At 40.2% G+C, this 25,722-nt stretch overlaps 2 protein-coding genes across 5 annotated transcripts in view; one reads left to right on the top strand and one right to left on the bottom strand.

The window, feature by feature from the left end:
- Positions 1–20,005, bottom strand: part of CXHXorf58 (chromosome X CXorf58 homolog) — a 31,671-nt gene extending 11,666 nt beyond the window's left edge. The window contains exons 1-6 of the mRNA XM_036912772.2: positions 19,875–20,005; positions 11,357–11,490; positions 10,248–10,343; positions 8,409–8,503; positions 7,891–8,002; positions 1,998–2,129 (exon numbers count right to left, since the gene is read on the bottom strand). Of these exons, the coding sequence (XP_036768667.2) occupies positions 1,998–2,129; positions 7,891–8,002; positions 8,409–8,503; positions 10,248–10,343; positions 11,357–11,470 (549 nt within the window). The 5' untranslated portion in view covers positions 11,471–11,490; positions 19,875–20,005. The remainder of the gene's footprint in view (positions 1–1,997; positions 2,130–7,890; positions 8,003–8,408; positions 8,504–10,247; positions 10,344–11,356; positions 11,491–19,874) is intronic.
- Positions 20,006–20,265: 260 nt separating this feature from the next.
- Positions 20,266–25,722, top strand: part of APOO (apolipoprotein O) — a 52,812-nt gene continuing 47,355 nt past the window's right edge. For 3 of the 4 annotated variants that reach the window (XM_057495226.1, XM_057495228.1, XM_057495227.1), the window contains exon 1: positions 23,268–23,324. In XM_057495226.1, coding sequence (XP_057351209.1) covers positions 23,283–23,324 — 42 coding nt within the window. In that variant the 5' untranslated portion in view covers positions 23,268–23,282. Of the gene's footprint in view, positions 20,397–23,267; positions 23,325–25,722 lie in introns of those variants that run through there. The other variant, XM_036912809.2, reaches the window with a different exon arrangement.

Genomic DNA, 25,722 nt, shown 5'->3' with positions numbered 1-25,722 from the left:
CCTGAGAAGGAAGAATAAAGCAGCGGGGATCTTTCTTCCCAACTTCAAGCTCCACTACAAAGCCACAGTAATCAAGACAATTTGGTACTGGCACAAGAACAGACCCACAGACCAGTGGAACAGAATAGAGAGTCCAGATATTAACCCAAACATATATGGTCAATTAATATACAATAAAGGAGCCATGGATATACAATGGAGAAATGACAGCCTCTTCAACAGTGCGTGTTGGCAAAACTGGACATGTATTCAAAATGGATCAAAGACCTGAATGTAAGTCATGAAACCATAAAACTCATGGAAAAAAACATAGGCAAAAATCTCTTAGACATAAATATGAGTAACTTCTTCATGAACATATCTCTCTGGGCAAGGGAAACAAAAGCAAAAATGAACAAGTGGGACTATATCAAGCTGAAAAGCTTCTGTACAGCAAAGGACACCATCAATAGAATAAAAAGGCATCCTACTGTACTGGAGAATATATTCATAAATGACATATCCGATTAAGGGTTGACATCCAAAATATATAAAGAGCTCATGCACCTCAACAAACAAAAAGCAAATAATCCAATTAAAAAATGGGCAGAGGAGCTGAACAGACACTTCTCCAAAGAAGAAATTCAGATGGCCAACAGGCACATGAAAAGATGCTCCACCTTGCTAATCATCAGAGAAATGCAAATTAAAACCACAATGAAATATCACCTCACACCAGTTAGGATGGCCACCATCCAAAAGACAAACAACAACAAATGCTAGTGAGGATGTGGAGGAAGGGGAGCCGTCCTACACTGCTGGTGGGAATGTAAACTAGTTCAACCATTGTGGAAAGCAGTATGGAGGGTCCTCAAAAAACTAAAAATAGAAATACCATTTGACCCAGGAATTCCACTCCTAGGAATTTACCCTAAGAATGCAGCAGTCCAGTTTGAAAAAGACAGATGCACCCCTGTGTTTATCGCAGCACTATTTACAATAGCCAAGAAATGGAAGCAACCTAAGTGTCCATCAGTAGATGAATGGGTAAAGAAGAAGTGGTACATATACACAATGGAATATTATTCAGCCATAAGAAGAAAACAAATCCTACCATTTGCAACAACATGGATGAAGCTAGAGGGTATTATGCTCAGTGAAATAAGCCAGGTGGAGAAAGACAAGTACCAAATGATTTCACTCATCTGTGAAGTATAAGAACAAAGAACAAACTGAAGGGACAAAAAGCAGCAGACTCACAGAACCCAAGAATGGACTAACAGTTACCAAAGGGAAGGGACTGGGAAGGATGGGTGGGAAGGGAGGAATAAGGGGGAAAAAGGAGCACTACTATTAGCACACATAATGTAGGGGGGGCATGGGGAGGGCTGTACAACACAGAGAAAACAATTAGGGATTCTATAGCATCTTACTATGCTGATGGACAGTGACTGTAATGGGGTGTGTGGTGGGGATTTGATAATGGGGGGAGTCTAGTCACCATAATGTTGGTCATGTAATTGTAGATCAATGATACCAAAATAAAAAAAATTCACACTAAATCATCACAACTATCTAATTCCAAAACATTTCCATCCTCCTAAAAGATACCCCACATTCCTTAGCTATCATTCCCCAGACACCAAAAGCCACATGTTATATGATTTCATTAACATGAAATATCCACAACAGGGACAATCTCAAGAAAGGGAAAGTAGATTAGTGGTTGATAGGGGCTGGAGTGACAGAGGAATGGGGAGTGACTGCTTAATTGGTGTGAGGTTTCCTTTTGGGGAGACAAGAGTCTGGAACTAGATGGTGGTATTATTTATACAACACTGTGAATGTACTTAGTACCACTGAATTGCACACTTTAAAATAGTAAATTTTATATTGTGTGTATTGTATCATAATACGCTCTAGCTCCATCCATGTTGTTGCAAAATTTATTATCTTGAAGGATAAGGTCAGAAGGTTTTTTTGTTGTTTTTTCCAGCATCTTAATCCAAATTCCTTACTTGCATGTAATCTTGCAGGGTGACAATATCTATTTCTTCAGTTATTTTCAACTTCTGGAAAAGATGTTCATCTTCCATAATTTGATGATAAAATTTCTTTTCCCCCATTATTCTGCAAGCATCAACGACTGCCTATAAAGAGAATACAAAATCAACTTTTAAAATAGTTGTATAATAACAATAGTTATCAGTACACACTTTACATAGTTTTTCTGACAAATACATCAAATATTGTTCCTTTCTTCTAGCAGCACGCTATTCAATGAAAAGACTGTATTCTCAAAGAAAAGATTATGTAAGGATTTTTTAAACCACTTAAAATTTGTTTGCATAATTATATCTACATAGTTTTAATATGTAGCTGGAAGAGTAGCTGAGTCTACAATCCTCAGAGGAGCGCAGTTTTTAAAAAATCTGCTTTCCCCCCCCTTAAAAACATTCTTTTCCCTTAAAAAACAAAACAAACCTATGACATCATTTGTGTTGTCAAAGCAGAGAAAACTTATCTGGTTATTAAATAGGTTGCCCTAGGAAATGCAATGAAAGGTGTTACTGGGCCCAACTCTCTTTTATATGTTTATTAACCCATCCCTTCCAAATGGAAACAGGTACATTTCGCATTGCTTAGCCCTCCCCCTTCTTTTAGACTTGATTCTCAGTAGCTAGAGTAGAAAGCAAATGGTTTTCTTCTCTCCCAAATGTCAACATTTTGTACTCAAGGAAAGCACGTGAGAGGGCAGAGGTGGAAGAGTCACAGAAAAAAAAGAGGCTCAAATCCTGCCCTGGCCCTATTTGCATCATACCCTTCTTTATATACCCATCCTTTGCTGACAGCTATACATGGACTTTGAGTAGCAATTGAAGTGCTCCCCACCCTCTTTCCACCCCCCATAAGTATGTGCTGACTCTTATAACACATATTTATATTACATATCTGTGCTTCTGGCCACCAAGGGTAAGCTTATGTGGAGGCAGACTGGTGTTGATGAAAATTCAAGTATCTTTTGATTCCAGATCAGTTTCTCTTTTCCCTTGCATCTCAGGATATGTTACTTGTGTAAGTGTGGTAACCCTGGTGTTATACTGTGGGTATAAGGCCTTAGAGGAGTGACTGAGACCCGCTCAACACTTGGAATCTCTGTTCTTTTTACTTGACACACAATACAACAGCAAACCTTAATGTATTTTCTATGCCAGTTCACACTTTTGTCATCCAGAATATTCATTTTTAAATTTGTTTTTTAATTCCAAAGCTTAGAACACAGACACATATGGAAATGAAGGAAAATACAGAAATGGTTGTAGTTTTATTCCTAATGCATTAAATTGAAGGGAAACGGTTTACTAGAAATGTGATGGAACCTTCCTTTAGGCAGATCATTTTTGTTTTCCATTTCATTAGTTTCTTTACATATCATGCATCTGAAGAGAAGGCAGCATTGGCATGTATCTCCATTATGCTTTCTTGCCATTAATTTCCTGCAGGTTCTCATTAGCCATCCCCTCAGTTACACTGAAGGTAAAAGCAAATAGTTGTACACTGAACAGGTCTGGAAACCTGTTACGTAATGTCAAACTATATAATTCTTTTTTGAGAATTTCTTCAGATATAACTATATTTACTTAAGCTCAGGTTACTCATATATGGTATTTCTTGTCAGTTCTTGCCTCCTCTACTCCACTCAGCTACCACCACCGATCTCTCCAAGCCCCAGTTTCTTCATTTGTACAGTGCCCCATGTGTGGCTCAGCTGTGTCAGGTCCACCCCCGTCTCTCAGCCAAAAAACCCATGCCTGGCAGCACAGGGCAGGCTTCCTGCCACTAGTGACAGGGGTTTGAAAAAGTCTGCCCTCCAATGGCCAAGATGTTCTTTCTCAGACATCTGCTGTGTGTGTGGCCAGACTCAGCAAAGTCTTTGTGGATAGGAAGGGATGGCAGAGTCCAGCCCCAGATGAAAGGGAAGGGTGAAAACTAGGCAAAGATTCCAGGACAGCAGCCAGTCAGCCTAGGATTCAAGAGGCAAGTTCCCTTCTTAGTGGGTGACTCAAAGGGTTAGAGGGGGACATCTCACAATTAGACACCTCCTCCGATACCTGTGGCCCAGATCACTGTGGCCCAGAAGCCCCCATAGCCCTGTGGCTACTTGCTGGCCTAGCTCCATGCTAGGGCCTATCAAGTTACTCTAGATTCCTCAACCCACTTCCCCACCCAGCTGGAAATTCTCACTCATGAAAGTGGTAAAAACTGGCATCCTGACAAGGAACAGAGTCTCTAGGTTTGGGGCCAGTTCAATTATATATAGATTCCAAATTAATAAAACTGCCCTAACTGTGGGTATTGCTTCAAACTCAAAGCATGGACAGTGCAGTGGAAACCCAGAGAAGCGTTCAGGTCTCAGTTCTGCCCTGGCAGGCCTCTCCAAGTTCCAGCTTCATGTAGGCATGTGGGAGTAACATGTGCCCGAGTGATCAGGGGCCGCATAAGAGAACATATTTAGTGGGGTTCCTGACTCAGAAGTGGTTGAGAGCGTGGGCACGGGAGTCAGGCTCAACGACAGTTCCTTCAACTTTCTAGTTGTGAGAACTTAGGCAAGTTACTTAGTCTTTTTAAAAAGAAGATAATAACACAACCTACATTCTAGAGTTCATGAGAATTAAATGGTAGTGCACATAAAATGTTTAACATCGTACTTGATAATGCTCAATAAGGGCAGCTATTATTAACAATAATGTTTTTCCTTTTTACATAAAAGCCCAATCCTCAAATAGGGATCTTCAGTTTAAAGTAACAGTTGCTGGATGTTAACACTTAAGAATTGTCAGTAAGCCAGAGGTATCCCAGGCCATGGTGGTGATGGAAAAGGACACCTTTAGGACTGTACTTGCTAAACCATATTATGCTGAGGATTGTCTGGGGGTCTTGTTAAAATGCAGATGCTGATTCCATGGGTCTGGGGTGGGGTCTGAGAGTCTGCATTTCTAATAAGCTCCCAGGGATGCCAGTGCTGTGGGTCTGCAGACCACACTTTGAATAGCAAGGCTTTAGAATATTCTAAATATAGTTTGTGAATGAGATATAGTGACAACCCTCTGTAAATAAGCATTGCTCTGAAAATAGACCATCAAAGTAGGTAACTGAAACGAGATCTCTTTTTGTACACATGGTTATCCAATTGTTCTAACACCATTTGAACTGCCTTGACACTTTGGATGAAAATCAATTGGTCATCTATGTGTGTGTCTATTTCAGAGTTCTCTATTCCATCCTATTGATCTACATGTCTACCTTTATGTCATCACTACACTGTTGGGATTGCTGTAGCTTTTCAAGTCTTGAAATCAGGGAGTGTAAATCTAACTTTCTTTCTTCTTCTCCAAAGTTGTTTATGCTCTTCTATATCTTTTCACTTGTCTTTGCTTTGTGTGTGTGTGAATACATGAGAAAAGTCATTGGAAAATGGTAAGGAAATGAAACTAGAAACAGAAATAAGAACAAGGGAAAAGAAGGAACAACAACAACAAAAATTTGTGAAACTCCCCACCCTCCATAAGTGAACTTAGGCTAAAATCTGAATGGACTAAAATTTGTTTCTTTCATATTAGGAAAGAAGTAAACTCAAGAAAGTTGGATCAGTTTGCTAAGACACAATTTCTACATTCAAAAAGCAAAGGAGTTCAATAGAACAAAAAGGTACCCTACAGTATGGGAGAATATATTTGTAAATGACAGATCCGATAAAGGCTTGACATCCAAAATATATAAAGAGCTCACACTCCTCAACAAACAAAAAGCAAATAATCCAATTAAAAAATGGGCAGAGGAGCTGAACAGACACTTCTCCAAAGAAGAAATTCAGATGGCCAACAGACACATGAAAAGATGCTCCACATCACCAGTTATCAGAGAAATGCAAATTTAAACCACAATGAGATATCACCTCACACCAGTAAGGATGGCCACCATCCAAAAGACAAACAACAAATGTTGGCGAGGTTGTGGAGAAAGGGGAACCCTCCTACACTGCTGGTGGGAATGTAAATTAGTTCAACCATTGTGGAAAGCAATATGGAGGTTCCTCAAAATACTCAAAATAGAAATACCACTTGACCCAGGAATTCCACTTCTAGGAATTTACCCTAAGGATTCAGCACTCCAGTTTTAAAAAGACAGATGCACCCCTATGTTTATCGCAGCACTATTTACAATAGCCAAGAAATGGAAGCAACCTAAGTGTCCATCAGTAGATGCATGGATAAAGAAGATGTGGTACATATACAGAATGGAATATTATTCAGCCATAAGAAGAAAACAAATCCTACCATTTGCAACAACATGGATGGAGCTAGAGGGTATTATGCTCAGTGAAATAAGCCAAGCGGAGAAAAACAAATACCAAATGATTTCACTCATCTGTGTAGTATAAGAACAAAAGAAAAACTGAAAGAACAAAACAGCAGCAGAATCACAGAACCCAAGAATGGACTAACAGTTACCAAAGGGAAAGAGACTGGGGAGAATGGGAGGGTAGGGAGGTATAAGGGTGGGGAAGAAGAAAGGGGGTATTATGATTAGCATGTATAATGTGGGGGGTGGGGGAAGGGGAGGGCTTTGCAACACAGAGAAGACAAGTAGTGATTCTACAACATCTTACTATGCTGATGGACAGTGACTGTAATGGGGTATGTGGGGGGAACTTGGTGTAGGGGACAGCCTAGTAAACATAATTTTCTTCAAAAAAATAAAAATAATAAAATAGTAATAATAATAATTGAGCCAGGATTTGAACCCAGGAAAAAAAAAAAGCAAAGGAGTTGAGTAAATTTACAGTGAGAAAAAATCCACTTCCACAGGTTTTCTATCAACCATGAATCCAAGTGTTACCAAAATTTATTTTGAAGCTGAAGTAAAGGGGAAAGGACCCCTAAACTGTTCTCTCCAAGTTGGGTATGTTCTGATCATTCAAAACCCCTTGTAAATGTTTAGTGAAAAACTCGTGCTGAAGACTATGATCACATTTTTATAAGAACAAAAATTTTATATATTTGTGTGTATATTCTCCTGGGAAAAAAATTCAGGATACACAGTAAACTATTAACAGTGATCACCCCAGGTGAGTGAAAGTTGTAGCACAGAGAAGAAAGGCATAAAGACATATTTTCCTTTTTAAAAAATCTCTGTGCTATTTTCCTTTTTTTCCAACAGTTACTTTGTAATTTAAATAAAAATTCAAGTTATTATACAGCATTTTGAGAAGTTGTAATATACAGACAGTGCTTTCCAGTTGCAGCCTCTAAGGTTCTCATTTGCTTCAGCCTGGGGACAGTAGGGGCCACAGGAGCTGACCTGGGAAAACCCCAGTTCCTGGAAAAGTCCCATTACATAACCTCAGAGACACAATGATTGATGATATTTTATAGGGACAACTATAAGTTTATTCTGTAAGTCAATGTGGCATGGATTTATCCCTTGAATTGAGGATAAATATCTACTTTCACATTTGAAGTCATTCCATACAAATGAACAAATATTAATGTTTCATATTCCATATGAAAATACTCCATTTGATACATTTCCGAAACTGAGTTAAATGTTCTCTGATATTGCCTGAGAACACAGAGAAAAGCAGTCTCTTTTCCTTTTCTAATATTCATCAGAGAATAAATGCTGCACATCCTGGATCTGATTAGAAACTGTCAGGCTGTAATTCATTCCAAATAATATTTTAGCTAATAAAGGGAGATCCTTTGAAACATGATGCCTAAAGAAAATACTACCTTCTTGTTGGGCTGTTTAATGGTGAAATAACTTAGTCCGTATACTTGAATGCAATTCAGATACTGTATAAATGTTAAGAAGCTAAATTAACATCAAATTTGCATCATGAAATATCACGTCACTCGACGGCTTTAATGCATTTTTTCCGCTGAGATACTTGTAACCATGGCCTTCAGTATGATGAAAAATTTTAAACATGATGACAGGTGGAAATGTCTTGCCCCTAAATCTGAAATAAGGACCCAAAACTAGTCATTTGGCATCAGGTTTGGGGCTCAGCTACTTCCTCCCCTTGTGTGTAGCTTCTAGCATGGAGGGTAAAGGCTCTGCCGGAGTATACAGAGAACTGGTCATGAAATGGATTACAGAGAGTGGAAGAGCCACACTCTGGTGTGTGAGCTCATAACTGTTTGTATATGTGGGTCCAGACTGAACACATCATGGGAGATGAGACCCACTCTCAAGGCAACTTTTGGCTCAAGAGTCATGCCTCAGTTTCTTCGCATAATCAATGTAAATAAGAACAACACATTTACTTTGCAATGAGGAGGTATGAGGACCTAAGAAAATTAATTTCTAAGACTTCTTCATATTAACTAAGTACTTCTTGAAATAAGTCAGTATAGAGACATTACCTGAATCTAACTTTACACTTCATGCTAGGATCTTTAACAAGCTCAGCCTCTAAGGGGCTCACTTCGTTCAGTATTTCATGTGTCACACAAGTTTCCTGAAATAGATGATAGTACAGTACATGGAAGGTGGCACCCTGCCCAGACATAATTTAGTATAAAGGCAGCACAGTAAAGTGAACAGTACGCCAGACTTGCAGTTCTGAAGACCTGGGTTCTAGTCTTGGTTCCCCCACTGATTATCTGTGTAGTCTTGAGTCAGTTACTTCATTTGTTTGGCCTCCAAATTTGGGTATGTGTCCCTCCTTGAGGTCCCAGGCACTGTTCTTTCCCCATGACAACACTTTCCACGATGTATTGTAATCAACTATAAACTCGCCTTTGTCTGCTACTAGTCTGTAAGCTTCACGAAGGTAGGGACAGGGTCTTTCTTCTTGATCACCATATTCCTAGCATCTAGTACAGGGCCTGAAACACAGCAGGTGTTAACAAGTATTTGATGTTGAATAAGTCATTGTAAAATGAGGATAATAATAGTAATGTTACTAACTGTTAAACACCTTTTATATACCACATACTATGTTAGATGCTTTATACACATGCCTCATTTAATCTTTATGCCTCAGCAATATTATTTGAATATTATTATTCCCATTTTACAAATGAGCAGGCTGAGGCTCTGCGAGTGTCGGCAACTTATCCAAAGGCATACAGGTAGTAAATGGAGAAGCCAGGATTCAAACTTAGATCTGTTTGACTCTAAAGGCTCCACTTTTCTCCCCATATGACCCTGCCCAACCTTTATGCCTATGACAGTCACATAAAAATGTACAGCAAGGGCTTTTAAAATGATAAAGCATTATTAACATAAGGTAGTAAGTTGAAATGTTAGGATAAAAGATGAAAAGAAAATTAAGTTCCTTCTTTCTGTCACTAAAAGACTCTAAAATAATGACAAAACTAGTATTATGAAAATGAAGCACAAGTTCCATATGTAATGGACAATGGACCTTTACTTGGGTAGACTTCCTGTGTTTTCTGCTTTTACTGACATCAGAAATGGGTCTGGCGTCAGATGATGCAGAAGTGTACACATTGCTCAGTCCTTAGTTGTTTTCAGAGCTGCTAAAATTCCCTTGATGTGACTATTACTAATTGTAGACTGCCTTAATCATGGATGATTTTATTAGGAGAATATTCGGTATTCTACAAAGGAAAGCTTAGGACTCTGCCAGGGTTGCCAGAGTTATTTTTTGGGGGGATACTCATCATTGTTTTGCCTTTTTTTTTTACTCAAATAGGATCATATTCAGACTGCTCTGCACTTGCCTTTTTCACTAATGAGGTATTTTCACTATCTTTGTATTGCAGCATCAGATGCAAGGCTGTGAGGTTTAACACTATGAGAACACCAACACTTACTTAACCAGTAAAACATTATACGTTTAACTTACTTTGCTGGAAGAGACAATACTGCAATGAAGTTGTATATATATTATAGGAAGGATTCCTAGAAGTGAAATTGCTGGGTGGAAGGGAAGGGCAATTTTAATTCAGAGATTTTTTTTGTTGGAAGATCACTGTCTCACATCCTCAAATAATAAATCAAAATCTGAAATATCATATTGCTTTCAGAAAAAGAAATAAAGTCACCCATGTTCAAAATAAATCCAGAAGTATTCTTGTAGGGCTAGCCAAGCAAGCAATCCCAGAACCCCATGCAATATTATTAGATTCAAACAGAAGAGATAAAAAAGTTATATATTCTGTCTTTACTTAACAGACTTTTTAGCTTATAAGTTAATTAAATCTGTCGAAGAAAACAAAAAGTAAAATACATACAGCTGCACAAATTGTGTGCTTTAGGAGTTGAAATATTGCTTTGTCCATATGAGATAACCAAGCTCTCTGTATTGTATGAGCTGAAATATCTTTATTAATTTTGAGAGAAGAAAAAAAGGTTAGAATTTGTGAAGCAGTTTTCATTTTCAAAGCCTTGGGGAACTCTGAATTTATGCTTCTTCTTCCTACACCTCCCCATTCCCCATGATAAGACTGACCTAATGGGCAACATTTGGATGTGGTAATTGGAACTGGTCATTTGCAGAATCTAGTCAGAATGAGGATATGAAATACTTGAGAATATTTCCCTTGAGATGAAAAGAAGTCCTGGCTAAAACTTTATCATCAAAAGGCATATATATTATAAATGAAAAGTGTGAGGAGACATACTTGCTTTCTAAAAACATCTATGACCTAAAATGATTCTGTTATAGTTAGTTCTTAAAAACCCTGTCCAACTAGTTCAAAAGCTATGAAAATAGAACATGGAATAGGTCAAAGTTACAGTAGGCCCAGTTGTCTTCTGGGAGCAGATGACCATGCCCTAGAAAAAGAAACTCCCTTTTCTGATCTTTGCCTGAGTCAGGCTCATCCCTGTCAGGTCAGAGAATTCATCCACATTGGATCATATTCCAGCACTGGCAGACTGTAGGGATCTCTTTCTCTCTCCAAAACCACTCCCCGACCCTGTTATTTACCCTCACAGGGCTACATGCAAAGAGAGGTAGGCACTCCTGTAGTACGTCACCGTTCGCTTGCAAAATGCAGACTATAACATGTAGAGTTGAAAAGGCCTCAACCTTGAATCCTAGCTGTGGTCATTTATTAGCTGCTTACCTTTCTGCAAATCACTTACCTTCTCCCAGTTGCTCCTCATTTATAAAATAATAATAAGACTGCTTCACAGGATCAAAGAGGTGTGTGCTAACATGCCTCATAAATTATGAAATACTATAATTAGAATTATTATTCAATTTGAAAGTAATTTTAAAACACACAGAAAACCTCTAATTTACAAAACAAGATGTATTTTATGTTGGCTGGGTAAGTACTGTATGGAAACTATCCAGTTGCAGAAAATGATACAAAGCGAAAGACGAGAGTACTTACTGTTGTACTGTCTTTGTCTTCACATTTGACAAATGTCCTTTGTGGCCTTTTCCTGTGCGTGGATTATCTGTTTTTGGAACATCAGTAACTGACACCTTGGAGGGATGACTCATTTTCCTTATAATGAAATACTCTGAAAGTATATAAATTAAGTGTTGGAAGTCATAATCTATATTATTATACTGTTGGAACGAGACTCAAGTGCCATATGATTGTTGCGCTAATTCCAAAACTCCTTAAAAAAGGAAGGCGTTGTGGATCTCGTAATCTTGCTTACAGTTTACATTCTTTGTGTACTAAGAACACTATGAGGTACCTAGGAAAGACAAGGGGGTCTCTCCATAGCCTTCCTACTGGTCTCCCTGTCTCCAGTCTCTTCATCCTCCTAGTCATCGTCCACACTGCAGCTGGAGTGAACTTCTTAGGCAATAATCCAACCTTATCATTCCCCAACTTAGAATCTTTCAGGGACACCTCATTTCCTTCAAGCTGAAGTCCAGGCTCCTTAGAATAGGGTTTAAGTCTTTTCACAGTCTACCTAGTTCCATTCTCTTTCAAATTTCAAAATACCAACTTTCATCAGCATTCCTCTCTATACTCTATGAGAACAAAAATTTGCCAAAATCAGTCAATGTTTTACAACTCGGTGCAGCTGCCCATGCCATTTCTCCTACCTGCAAAATGACTTTCCTACCACCAGCAAACACCAATTTCTCCTTCAAGACCCCAGCTAATTGATGCCTCTTCTCTGAAGTTTTCCACCTCTTTTTTTCACAGAACTGCTCACTCCTGTCTCCAAGATCCCATAATACTAAATATATTTCTCTTTTACAGTACTTCTCATACTGCACCATACTTTGTTTTCGTGGCTCTCCCCCAACAAGCTGGTTGAAGGCAGGAGGCATCTTGCTTACTGTGGAATCCTCAGTGCCTAGCAGAGTGAGTTTTCACATGTGTGTCTAAAAGCTTTGTCCTGGTTTTATCATGGAATAGATGCAAACTTTGGGTGAGTCCCTTAACCTCTCAGTAGCTCAGGTCCCTCCTTGGGAAAGTGAGAGGGTGTGTACTAAGTGATCTGATTCCACCTTTGATTTTATATCCTTTGACACATTACTCCAGTTTGGATACAACCCCCAAATTTTTAGTAACTGCTTAGTCTTTTCTATGAAACCAGGGTTTTTAAATCTTTTCTTGTGGTTCCATGGGCCCCTGCAGACAGACTCCTTCTAAGGACTAAGTTTTTAAAATGTGTAACATAAAATACATGGAATAACAAAGGACTCCAATTATACTGAAATCATTGCCCAAATATTTTCAAAAACAAGCTTACATGGATGGAGCTAGAGGGTATTATGCTCAGTGAAATAAGCCAAGCGGAGAAAGAGAAATACCAAACGATTTCACTCATCTGTGGAGTATAAGAACAAAGGAAAAACTGAAGGAACAAAACAGCAGCAGAATCACAGAACCCCAGAATGGACTAACAGGTACCAAAGGGAAAGGGACTGGGGAGGATGGGTGGGTAGGGAGGGTAAGGTGGGGGAAGAAGAAAGGGGGTATTATGATTAGCATGTATAATGGTGGGGCTGAGAGAAGGAGAGGGCTGTACAACACAAAGAAGACAAGTAGTGATCCTACAACATTTTGCTATGCTGATGGACAGTGACTGTGAAGGGGTTTGTAGGGGGGATGTGATATAGGGGAGAGCATAGTAAACATAATATTCTCCATGTAATTGTAGATTAATGATAACAAAAAAAAAGAAAAAAAGGGGGGGATTACTTCTTGATAGGATAAAACTAACTGCAAATCAAAAATTAATGTATGCTTTAAATACCCTTAATTTTGATCATTTAAAGGGTGTCAGATGATCAGCTATGGAAGTACATTTTTCTGATAATATTCCTTTCTCTTAAAAAAAAAAGCAGTTCCTGTGTGGTGATCTCCAATAATTTCTTCACAATGGTATAAAGGGCATATCAAAGTGTGGGCAAAGGGTTTGTTTGTGTTTATACAGAGGATCAAAGCCTAATTTGGCTACACAGAAAACGAATTAAGATACGATATGAAGAAGAACTTCCAACATCAACATCCTCTGGAAGAGTCATTCCTGAAAACGAACATCAAAAAACTTCAACAAAGATCCTGGCACTGCTGCAGTTGTAGCTGCAGTCATCCCACCGGTTCCTGGACTTGCCATTGGAATGAAGAAGGAGATATCTAACTGACCTGTGCATACAGTAAAACAACAAATTTGACTGGATCTACACTGTTGGAACTCACCCAAGAATTAGGAGAAGTGCAAGTTGCAGTGCTCCAAAATCTTGCGACTATAGACTATCTACTGTTAAAAGAACACATGGGATGTGAACAGTTCCCAGGAATGTGTTGTTTTAATTTGTCTGATTTTTCTCAAACTATTCAAATTCAGTTAGACAATATCCATCATATCATTGATAAGTTTTCACAAATGCCTAGGGTGTCTAACTGGTTTTCTTGGTTTCACTGGATATGGCTGGTAATTGTAGGTCTGCTTTTGTTATGTAGCTGTATTCCTATTATGTTAATGTGTGCACGCAATTTAATTAGTAGTTTAAAACCTATACATGCTTATGTTACTCTACAAGAAGATATGTCAAAGAAATAATCAATCTTCCCATGTTTTCTTCCATCTGCTACTTCTATAGCTTTTCTTCTTCCTTCCTAATTACAATCCTTAAGTAGAATTCGTGCCTCATATCGAAATTACCGAGTATCATAATTCTTCCAAGTGGTAAAGATACCTCAAGACAAATGCTGGGCATAGAAGCCACAGGGCATAAATCTGCAAAGAAGTAAAAAGCTAACCTTTTCAAACAATATTGCTTCTCTCTCACTTACCAACTGTACATTTCCCTGTATGGCCCTGGAAGATGACTGGTTAGCCAGAGATGGGTAAGATTCCTCAAGGGAGGAACAACCTAAGACAGGCACAGTTGCAGGGGGGCCATCAGGTGAGAAATTGGGGATCAACAGCGGTGAGGCTTAGAACCTCACCCCCCCCCCCGTTTTGAGAGACATCTTCTGCATCCGTGGATGTTTTGTTGCCCTTGTCTAGCTTGGATTAATACTTAGTCTATAGGCACAGACCTGATCATCTACATTTGCCCTCTTACAGCACTAAACTATGTTTTCTACCTTTATCTTGCATCTACGTACCACTTCAGCATTTTATTAAAATAATAATAATAATAATAATAAGGGAGAAATGTGGGATTCACATATAAATCAAGTATAAAAATCAAACGAATAATCATATTTGACCTGATTGTTTATAGTTCATGATGCGTGATCAAAACTGAAAGTTTCTGTGATGACTGCCCTTGCACTGTTCACCATGTTAGAACTTATTCACTATGTAAGAACTTGTTCACCATGTAAGAACTTGTTCGTTATGCTTCAGAAGATTGGAGACTGTTGAGAATTAGGCTTGGGGTTGATTAATGATTGTGCATTGAGTCCCCTATACAGAATTTTATTGTTGTTAACAACCATTTGATCAATAAATGTGAGAGATGCCCTCTCAAAAAAAAAAAGAAAAAAAACAAGCTTAGAGAAATGTGTCTTCTTTATGCGTTAAAAAAAAATGAGGGTTCTACAGACTAGAGAATCCAGACATTAACCCAGACATATATGGTCAATTAATGTTTGATAAAGGAGCCATGGACATACAATGGGGAAATGACAGTCTCTTCAACAGATGGTGCTGGCAAAACTGGACAGCTACATGTAGGAGAATGAAACTGGACCACTGTCTAACCCCATATACAAAAGTAAACTCAAAATGGATCAAAGACCTGAATGTAAGTCATGAAACCATTAAACTCTTGGAAGAAAATATAGGCAAAAACCTCTTAGACATAAACATGAGTGACCTCTTCTTGAACATATCTCCCCGGGCAAGGAAAACAACAGCAAAAATGAATAAGTGGGACTATATTAAGCTGAAAAGCTTCTGTACAGCAAAAGACACCATCAACAGAACAAAAAGGAACCCTACAGTATGGGAGAATATATTTGAAAATGACACATCCGATAAAGGCTTGACGTCCAGAATATATAAAGAGCTCACACGCCTCAACAAACAAAAAAACAAATAACCCAATTAAAAAATGGGCAGAGGAACTGAACAGACAGTTCTCCAGAAAAGAAATACAGATGGCCAACAGACACATGAAAAGATGCTCCACATCGCTAATTATCAGAGAAATGCAAATTAAAACTACAATGAGGTATCACCTCACACCAGTAAGGATGGCTGCCATCCAAAAGACAAACAACAACAAATGTTGGTGAGGCTGTGGAGAAAGGGGAACCCTCCTACACTGCTGGTGGGAATGTAAGTTAGTTCAACCATTGTGGAAAGCAGTATGGAGGTACATCAAAATGCTCAAAACAGACCTACCATTTGACCCAGGAATTGCACTCCTAGGAATTTACCCTAAGAATGCAGCAGTCAAGTATGAGAAAGACCAATGCACCCTTATGTTTATCGCAGCACTATTTACAATAGCCAAGAATTGGGAGCAACCTAAATGTCCATCGATAGATGAATGGATAAAGAAGATGTGGTACATACACACAATGGAATACTACTCAGCCATAAGAAAAGGGCAAATCCAACCATTTGCAGCAACATGGATGGAGCTGGAGGGTATTATGCTCAGTGAAACAAGCCAAGCGGAGAAAGAGAAATACCAAATGATTTCACTTATCTGTGGAATATAAGAACAAAGGAAAAACTGAAGGAACAAAACAGCAGCAGAATCACAGAACTCAAGAATGGACTAACAGGTACCAAAGGGAAAGGGACTGGGGTGGATGGATGGGTAGGGAGGGATAAGGAGGGGGGAGAAGTAGGGGGGTATTAAGATTAGCATGCATGGGGGGTAGGAGAAAAGGGAGGGCTGTACAACACAGAGAAGGCAAGTAGTGATTCTACAACATTTTGCTATGCTGATGGACAGTGACTGTACAGGGGTTTATAGGGGGTCCTGTTATAGGGGAGAGCCTAGTAAACATAATATTCGTCATTTAAGTGTGGATTAGTGATACCAAAAAAAAAAAGGGCAGTTCCTGTGTGGTAACCTCCAATGAGTTCTACACAAGAGTATAAAGGGCATATAAAAGTGTAGGCAAAGGGTCTGTTTGTGTTTATACAGAGGATCAAAGCCTAATTGGGCTACCCCGAAAATGAACTACGATACAATATGAAAAAGAACTTCCAACATCAGCACTCTCTGGAAGACTCATGCCAGAAGATGATCATCAAAAAACCCCAATAAAGATCCACGCACTGCTACAGCTGTAGATGCACTCATCCCACCAGTTCCTGGACTTGCCATGGGAATGAGGAAGGAGATATCTAAGCTGGCCTGTGCATACAGTAAAACAACAAATTTGACTGGATCTATACTGTTGGAACTCAATCAAGAATTAGGAGAAGTGTAAATTGTAGCGCTCCAAAATCTTACAACTACAGACTATTTACTGTTAAAAGAACATAAGGGATGTGAACATTCCCCAGGAATGGGTTGTTTTAATTTGTCTGATTTCTCTCAGACTGTTCAAGTTCAGTTGGACAATATCCACCATATCATAGATAAGTTTTCACAAATGCCTAAGGTGCCTAACTGGTTTTCTTGGTTTCACTGGAGATGGCTGGTAATTACAGGTATGCTTTGGTTATGTAACTATACTCCTATTATGTTAATGTGTGTGCGCAATTTAAGTAGTAGCTTAAAACCTATACATGCTGAAGTTACTCTACAAGAAGATATGTCAAGGAAATAATCAATCTTCCCATGTTTTCTGCCACCTGCTACTTCTATAGCTTTTCTTCTTCCTTCCTAATTACAACCCTTAAATAGAATTCGTGCCTCATATCAAATTTACCGAGTATCATAATTCTTCCAAGTGGTAAAGATACCGCAAGACAAATGCTGGGCGTAGAAGCTACAGGGCATAAATATGCAAAGAAATAAAAAGCTAACCATTTCAAACAATAAGGCTTCTCTCTCACTTACCAACTTTACATTTCCCTGTATGGCCCCGGAAGATGACTGGTTAGCCAGAGACGGGTAAGATTCCTCAAGGGAGGAACAACCTAAGACAGGCACAGTCGCAGGGGGGTTATCAGGTGAGAAATTGGGGATCAACAGAGGTGAGGCTTAGAACCTCACCCCCCTGTTCTGAGAGAAATCTTCTGCATATGTGGATGTTTTATTGCCCTTGTCTAGCTTTGATTAACAAGGCACACACCTGATCATCTACATTTGCTCTCTTACAACACTATACCATGTTTTCTACCTTTATCTTGTATCTACCTACCACTTCAGCATTTTATTAAAAATAATAATAATAAAGAGAGAAATGTGGTATCCACATATAAATCAAGTATAAAAATCAAATGAGTATTCATATTTGAACTGACTGTTTATAGTTCATAATGCATGAGCAAAACCGAAGGTTTCTGTGATGACTGCCCTTGTATTGTTCACCATGTAAGAACTTATTCACTATGTAAGAATTTGTTCTCCATGTAAGAACTTGTTTGTTATGCCTCAGAAGATTGGAGACTGACGAAAATTAGGCTTGGGGTGGATTGATGATTGTGCATTGAGCATTGACTCCCCTATACAGAGTTTTATTGTTGTTAACAACCATTTGATCAATAAATATGAGAGATGCCCTCACACACACACAAAAAAAAGTACACACTTCCAATGGTAAAATAATAAGTAACCGGGATGTAATGAATATAGTCAAGATATTGTAACAGCTTGGTATGGTGATAGCTGGTACCTAGAATTGTCATGTATATAAATGTTGAATCACTATGTTGTACACCTGAAACTAATGTAATGTAATACTGTGTGTCAACTACCCTTCAATAAAAAATAATTATCTACAAAAAAAAAAAAAGAAAAGTACTTTATGAAACACGAGTAAAAGGCACTGAAATTTTTGTTGTGCTGAATAGACAAGAGTATACCAGTAAAAAAACCCAACTTTTACCAAGTGTCCCTGGTACATGAAACTCTTACATATTCGTGAATGTGGAAATAAAGACTTGATGATGCAATTTGAAAAAAAAAATGAGAGTTCTAATAACTGCTATACTTGTGAAGTGGTAATGAACAGCAATGCTATTTAAGAAATCTGCCATGGCTGTAATGTGCTATGAAAATATCTATGCTTTCTATTGATGACAAGGTCACAGGTACCGCTGCTAGTACTGTGGCTTGTTGCCTCCACTATAATGCAAAGAAATGCTAAATAAAGCTGTTAGAGGTTATGAAAATAAAGTTGCAATTTTTCCCCCATCCGACTTGGTATCACTTGAATTAAGAACTCCTGCCCTAATTTAGCACTCTGTTTCATACTTTTATATACATATGGCATCCCTTTATTAAAGCAGAGCCTTCAGAATCTCCTCAATATTTTTTCTGATGGGGAGGATGAGGATGGCTTGGAATATACAATTCTCTTGAGAAAGAGAAAGGCAGCCCTTAACATTTGGGAGTTGGCCCAGTACTCAAAGCTGGGCTTCCTAACAACACCCAATCCAGAGCAAAGCCTTGCTTTCTTGAATTCACCCCAAAATCACCCAACCAAAGCCCAAAGCCTATAGTAAATCTTCCTAATACCCTCTTACTGAGATGCCCCACTGTTTCCCAAGGTGTGCGTTTTCTTTGCAGTTGAGAAATAAACACAACTTGCACAACTACAGATGTGTTCCTAGTGGTGTCATGGGCACGTCACCACACAAATCCCCAAAATCTTCCGGATGCCTGCCAGGATGAGTTTACACTTTCTATGGGGTTAGGATGTGAAACACAGAATGAAATATGAAATACACCCCTTTAAAAGACACTATAATCATTGTATAGTTGAGTTCACAATCTGTAAAGGCCGACTAACTAGGTTTGGATCCTGGCTTCCCACTTCCCTTGTGTATGGTATGTACAAATTATTTCTCTGTGCCTCAGTTTCCTCATCTATTAGGTTGGGAATAATAATCACACCCTATTGGAAAGGTTAGGTGAATATCAGTAAGGAACTTAGATCACAGCTGGGCACATAGCAAATGCTGTGTTCCTATTCTTGTTAGTATATAATCATTATTACTTATTTCTACTACTATTAAGAGACAAACATTTGGTTCACAGTGAGGGGCTTAAATATTTTAAAGGGGAAAAAAATGTCAGGGCAGTGTAGCACCGAGAAGACAAGTGGGACTCTGGCATCTTACTACCCTGATGGACAGTGACTGCAGTGGGGTATGGAGGGGACTCGATAATAAGGGTGAATGTAGTAACCACATTGTTTTTCTCGTGAAACCTTCGTAAGATTGTATATCAATGATACCTTAATATAAAAAAATGTCAGGGCCTTTAGAGACCAAAGGACGTGACAGATTAGGTTAAATTTAAAACCTCAGAAAGGTCCAGCCCACGGAAAAAAAAATTTGAAAACCTTCTATGAGGTAAACCCAGGCCTCTAAAGTCCGCGGCTTCCGGCTGCGAGGCTTTCGAAGCCGCCGGAGGACCGCCGAGCGCCCCCGCCCGGGGGCCGCCGTGTACAGGATTCCCAGCCCACGCCGGTGGGCGCCCAATCGCCGCCACGAAGGCCAATTGCCAGTGCGGCGCCGCGTCTGGCACCTCCCTCCTCGCGCCCCCGGGTGCCGCCCACACTGAGCTGGCGCTTTCCTGCCGCCTAGCAACTGCCGGCACAGGGGCGGAGCCTCAGGGAGGCGGAGTTTGCGTTCGCTCGCCGCCTGGGGCGCGACAGGCTGCAGCTCCACGACTCAGCTTCCAGCTTAGGCTTCGGAACTAAGCCTTCGCTGGATTGACTTTGCTATAACGCCGTCGCCCGCATCGCGGCCCACTTGAGGTCGGAGGATTCAGGGCCCTACCCGGCCGCCGTAGCCGCCCGTCTGGTGGGCGGGGCCGGGATTGGGGTGACCCGGTCGGAGCTGCCGCTGCCAGCATGTTGAAGGTGAGAGGACGGAGCCGGGCCGCAGCTGTCACCGCCCTGTCCCGGCCGCCCGGAGCCCTTCCCGCGCTCTCGCGGGCCCCTCCGGGAACCAGGCCCAATTCTCCCCGAGGCTTTTCCCGCCCCCCCCGGCAGTCTGCGTGCCGGCCCCGCCGTTCATTCATCGGTCCTCGTGGAGTGAGCGGCTGCCGGGCGGTGACGTGAGACCCTGGGTGGGTGGGCCCTTTGGGTTGTGGTCTCGTGAATAAAACACTGAAAAGTTAAAGTACCCCCCGAAGTATGCACCTCCCACACCCGGCTGGCGCCCTCTTGGGCTCTGGGTGGTGTGAAGCCAGTTTAGGGCACTTTGGGGTTTATCTTTGGTTGCCTGGCAGGGTCAGGTTTCAGAACCTGGTGTGTGAATGTAGGGTCACCTTCGGGGAAGCCGCTGCCTGGGGGAGGCTGGCGTGGGAACGGCTGGGTAAAAGGTGGGGGAAGCTGGAACTTAGCTCCCCTCCCCAGTGAACATTATTTGGTATTTCCTTACTTTTTTATGAACTTGCGTCCTTTGAAAGAAATAGATTTTTACAGTGAAGACTCTGTTCCGAAAGTCTGCATTTTAACATGAAGCCGTTATTTCTACTACTTTTAAGAAAGTAAATGAGGTTTCCTATCATGAAAAGCAAATCGCAAGCTACCAGAACTTAGTCTACAAAACTGAGTCTTCAGAAGCATACCACCATTAAATGGTGCTAATGAAATCTCAAAATTACACTACTCATTTAAAAGTTTTTTTGAGCTTCTGTAATGTGCTTTGGGCACATTAGGATATAAAATAAGAACATGGATTAGGCCTTCCAATCCTGGCATTGCCACTTTCTAGCTGTGAAAATCAATCTCTTTCTGTGCATTTTATCCTGTCGGTGAAACTGGGGGAATAGCATCTAACCTCATAGAGTTGTTAGAAGGAATAAATAGGTTAGTATGTGTAAAGCCCTTGGAAGAATCCCTAGCACGTAGAAGTGCCATCTAAGTGTTTTATTTTGTTTTCAGGCTGCTCACAGTTCAGTTCAGACAACAGATACCATAAGCAATTTGCATTCATTTAATAAATTTGTAATGAACACATTATGTGCTAGGAGCTCAGCCCAGTTTTAGGGTTGCAACAACAAAGACTATGCTGTGATCAGTTTATATGGGTATCAGCAATGTACTGTGGTAGTAAAAGGGACAGCAGGACCTCCTCTGCCTGCCCAGGGGTTCTTAACCTGGGCTCCTTGGCCCCTCAAAGGGTCTGCGGATAGAAATCGGGGCTCCTGAAATCTGATGGGAAAACAGTAATCTATTTTCACCAATCTCCAACGGAAATGTAGCATTTCCTTCAGTTATGAATTCAGATGAACTGTTTCAGTTACCTATTGCGAGATAACCACGGTAAACCAGTGCCTTAAAACAAGAATGACTTATTATTCCTCACCATCTATAGGTTGGCTGGGCAATTCTGCAGGCATCCCACAGTCGCTGACTTCAGCTCGTGGCTATACTTCAAGGTGGCCTTACTCCCATATCTGGGGCCTTGATACCTTTCTGTGCCTGCTTTGGGCTTCTTCACATGGTTACTGGGTTCCAAGGGAACAAGTCCCAATGTGCAAACACTTATCTGTTTGCATCACATTTGCTGATGTCAAAGCAAGTCGTAATGCCAAAGCCCAGAGTCAATATGGTGGGGCACTATAGAAGAGCATAGATGTGAGGAGGTGTGGTTCATTGGGAGCAATGAACAAGCTACTACAGAACAAACCACAGTAGTATTAGCAGGACCTGTCACCAGTAGACGTCATAGGACCAACACATGTCACACACATTTTCATACCACATTACAGTTGTTGCTGATCTCAAATATTTATGCTCACTACTTCAAAATTATAGTACTTATAAAATTCAGTTTTAGATCTTTTTATTTAATGAGCTAATAAAAAAGCATACATTACTATATCAGATTTCGGGTTTTAAAAATATTTTTATAACTATTGCAATGTAATTGGTATTTTATGCAATTAGAAGCATTATTTTGAGAAGGAGTATAGGTTCACCAGACTGTCAAAGAGGTCTGTGGCACAAAAAAAGGCAAGGAACCTCTGGGCATTTTAGGGGAGGCTTCACAGAGGAGACATTTAAATTTAGTTTTGAAAGACAAATGGTTCCTCAAGTGGATGAGCTGGAGAACATCAGCAATGTTACCCACTGGGGGAAGTGCCAGTAGTTCAGTTCTGCTGTGTCATGGGGAAGATACAGTGAGCCAAAATTATTCAAACATGTAGTTTGAGTAGAGAAGATCACAACAAACCTTGGCAGATACCGAAACATAAGGAGTAAGCAGAGGAAGACGGGAGGCCAGAGATGTTTGAGAAGCAACTTTTGATAAGTAGGAGTTAGGGGTACAAAAAGGTGATGTTGAGAAAATCAAGGGAGGAATGTTTCAAGGAGGATAGGCTATGTTAGCATGCTTTCACCTGGGAAAGTTGCTTAAATAGTAAGGAAAATTATCTCACAGTCCAAAGGAAGGATGGACTCCATGGGGTCAACAATGTCATCAAGGGCCCTGTCTCTTTTCCTGGTTTTCCACAGTAAGATTGGTTTCCCTATGGTTACAAGATGACTGCCGGTAACACATGCTTTCCAATTCACTAGAATGAGCAAGCCAGAGAGAGGACAAAATTACCACACTCTGAGCACACCCTTCTTTCAGTCTAATTGGACCGACTTAGGTCAGGTACCAAAGTAGTCAGTAGCTAGTGCCAGGGAAATGCCATGCTCTGATTGGCTTACACCAAACAGGATTAGGTAAGGATGGGCTCATTTTACTTCAGTCACATGGGAAAGAAATGAATTCATGAACACAATGGGGAAATGGAGATGACATGTGCAACCAACAATGTCTATTACAGAAAGGTGAGTTAGGTTAGTCTGGAGAAGTGTTGATTGGGCAATTTGGAATACTTTCATGATCTTTAAATGTGTAGATTTACTGATGGAAGTGAAAAATTAATGTGGATTGGTTACTGAAAGATGAATAAATGGACACAGTGGCAGTGTTCATAAGCTTAACTGTCAAGGGAAGGAGAGTATGGTAGGTAGCGGGACATGTTGGGTCATGATTCTAGAGCTGTTTTGTGGTTGTTCCAGTATTCAAGATTTGGCAACATTAATGGCCTAGGAAGGAATGTAGGGAGGGAGCTTTCATAAGAGAATTCCTCAGCTTTAAAAAGTAGGGGAGAGATTTCCTTCCTCCTGTGAAGTGGAAGGAAAAGAAGGGTGGGAGTGATTGTGGACTGGTGGTCCTCAACTGGATGGTACCACCTGCTTGGGGTACAATTTGGAAACTCCTCTTGTTCTTCACATCTTTGTGTTGAATATTTGTATACTGAAATATAATTATTATAAACCTTTCCTTTTCATTTTCCATTATGTGACTATCACATCAGTATACTGGATTTATTGCAGCATTATTTACAGTGGTCAAGGTAATGGGAGCAACCTCAGTGTCCATTGATTAGGTGAACGGATGAAGACAATGTGGTGTATGCACACACAATGGAGTGTTAACCATAAAAAAGAATGAAATCTTGCTATTTGAGACAACATGGATGGACCTAGAGGGTATTATGCTAAGTGAATAAGTCAGATGGAGAAAGACAAATACCGTATGATTTCACTTATATGTGGAATCTAACACTCAAAACAAATGAACAAACAAAAAACAGAAACATTCATAAACATAAAAAACAGACTGGTGGTTGCCATAGAGGAGGGAGTGGGAGGATGGGTGAAATAGGTGAAGAGGATCTAGAGGTACAAACTTCCGGTTGTCAAATATGTCATGGGGATGAAAACTACAGCATAGGGTTATAGTCAATGATATTATAATAATTTTGTATTGTGACAGCTCTGTGGTGTGCATTTTGTAGTATATATATATATATATTTGTTGTTTGCTGTACACCTGAAAAGAATATAGTATTGTATGTCAACTTTTTTTCAATTTAAAAGATCAGTATACTGGTCTCTCTTTTTTAAAGACGTGTGTAGGTGCATGATGACTTATTTCAAAAGGGTTACTTAGAAAAATATTTGTCAAAAATGGCAGTGTTAAGTCTAGTAGCTGAGAACTAGTGCTTCTCACACTTTAATGTGCATGTGACTCTTGTTAAAATGCAGATCCTGATTCAGTAGGTCTGGGGTAGGGCCTCAGATTCTCCATTTTTTAACAAGCTCCTGGGTGATATGAATGCTGGACCCCCCATCATACTTTGAATAGCCAGAAGTGAGGCAAATTGGTAGATGACTGGTTTCTTGTGTTTTCGAGATGAGCAGTTTTATGGGCATGGTGGTATTTGGAAGAGGCACTGACCGAGGAACAGAAAAGGTAAGTGAGAGGCATTGAGGGCTGTCCTGAATGCAACCTGGGAATGGGGATAGCAAATGGTAGGATTGATCTGGGTTTGAGAGTTGTCAGCTTGGTTCAGCTAGGACTGGCGGGCAAAGGAGTTGATTGTACACATGTTGGTGGAAAGGTACAGTGTGTGTGACTAGTTCTATGTGCATATACAATTAGAATATTTGCTCTCCATTGTTTTGATTTAGCTATCCATCTTCAGGTCAGTAGGGGGCACTGGTGGATTAGAAAACATTTGAAAAGCTGCCCAGTATATGCCTTCAATTGCAGGAAGCAGCATTTCTGGGTGCAGCTGCCAGAGGCTTGAATGTTGAATACATACACCCAGTACCCAGATTCATGTTACTAGATTTCATTCATTACGCAAATGTTTATCAGACTCCAGCTATGGTCTAGGCACTGTGCTGTACTCTGGCAGGTACAAATGGAAAGACCAGTTCTTACCTAGGAAGAGAGTTCCCAAATTTGGCTGCACATAAAAATTATTCCAGAGACAGTTTCCAGGGCCCTGCTCATGGGTCTGATTTAGTTTTTAAATTAGATCCTGGAACCTCTAGTTTTGAAAAAGCAACCCCCCCCACCCACACACACACATGTGACTGTGAAACTTCTATTTGAGGAGCTCATGGTGCAGTTAGCAGTGCAGATATAAAAAGTCCATTCCCACACAGAGAAGGGCTCTGGTAAAAGGGTCGCACAGTATAGAGCAGTGGGTCTCAGCCTTGACTGCACATTAGGATCACCTGGGGAGCTTTTACAAGTTGTGATTCCCAGGCTGCATCTAGACCAATGCCATCAGAATCTCCAGAGTTGGGATCTAGGCATCTGGTGCGTAGAGCATGTAGCCACCCATGAGAACCACTGACTTAGAGTAATGAGCACCAGCAGGAGGCA

The sequence above is a fragment of the Manis pentadactyla genome, chromosome X (genome assembly GCF_030020395.1).
Source record: "Manis pentadactyla isolate mManPen7 chromosome X, mManPen7.hap1, whole genome shotgun sequence".
NCBI classification, from domain to species: Eukaryota; Metazoa; Chordata; class Mammalia; order Pholidota; family Manidae; genus Manis; species Manis pentadactyla.
Note: the sequence above shows the minus strand (reverse complement) of the source record. Positions and strands in the feature narration are given on the sequence as shown.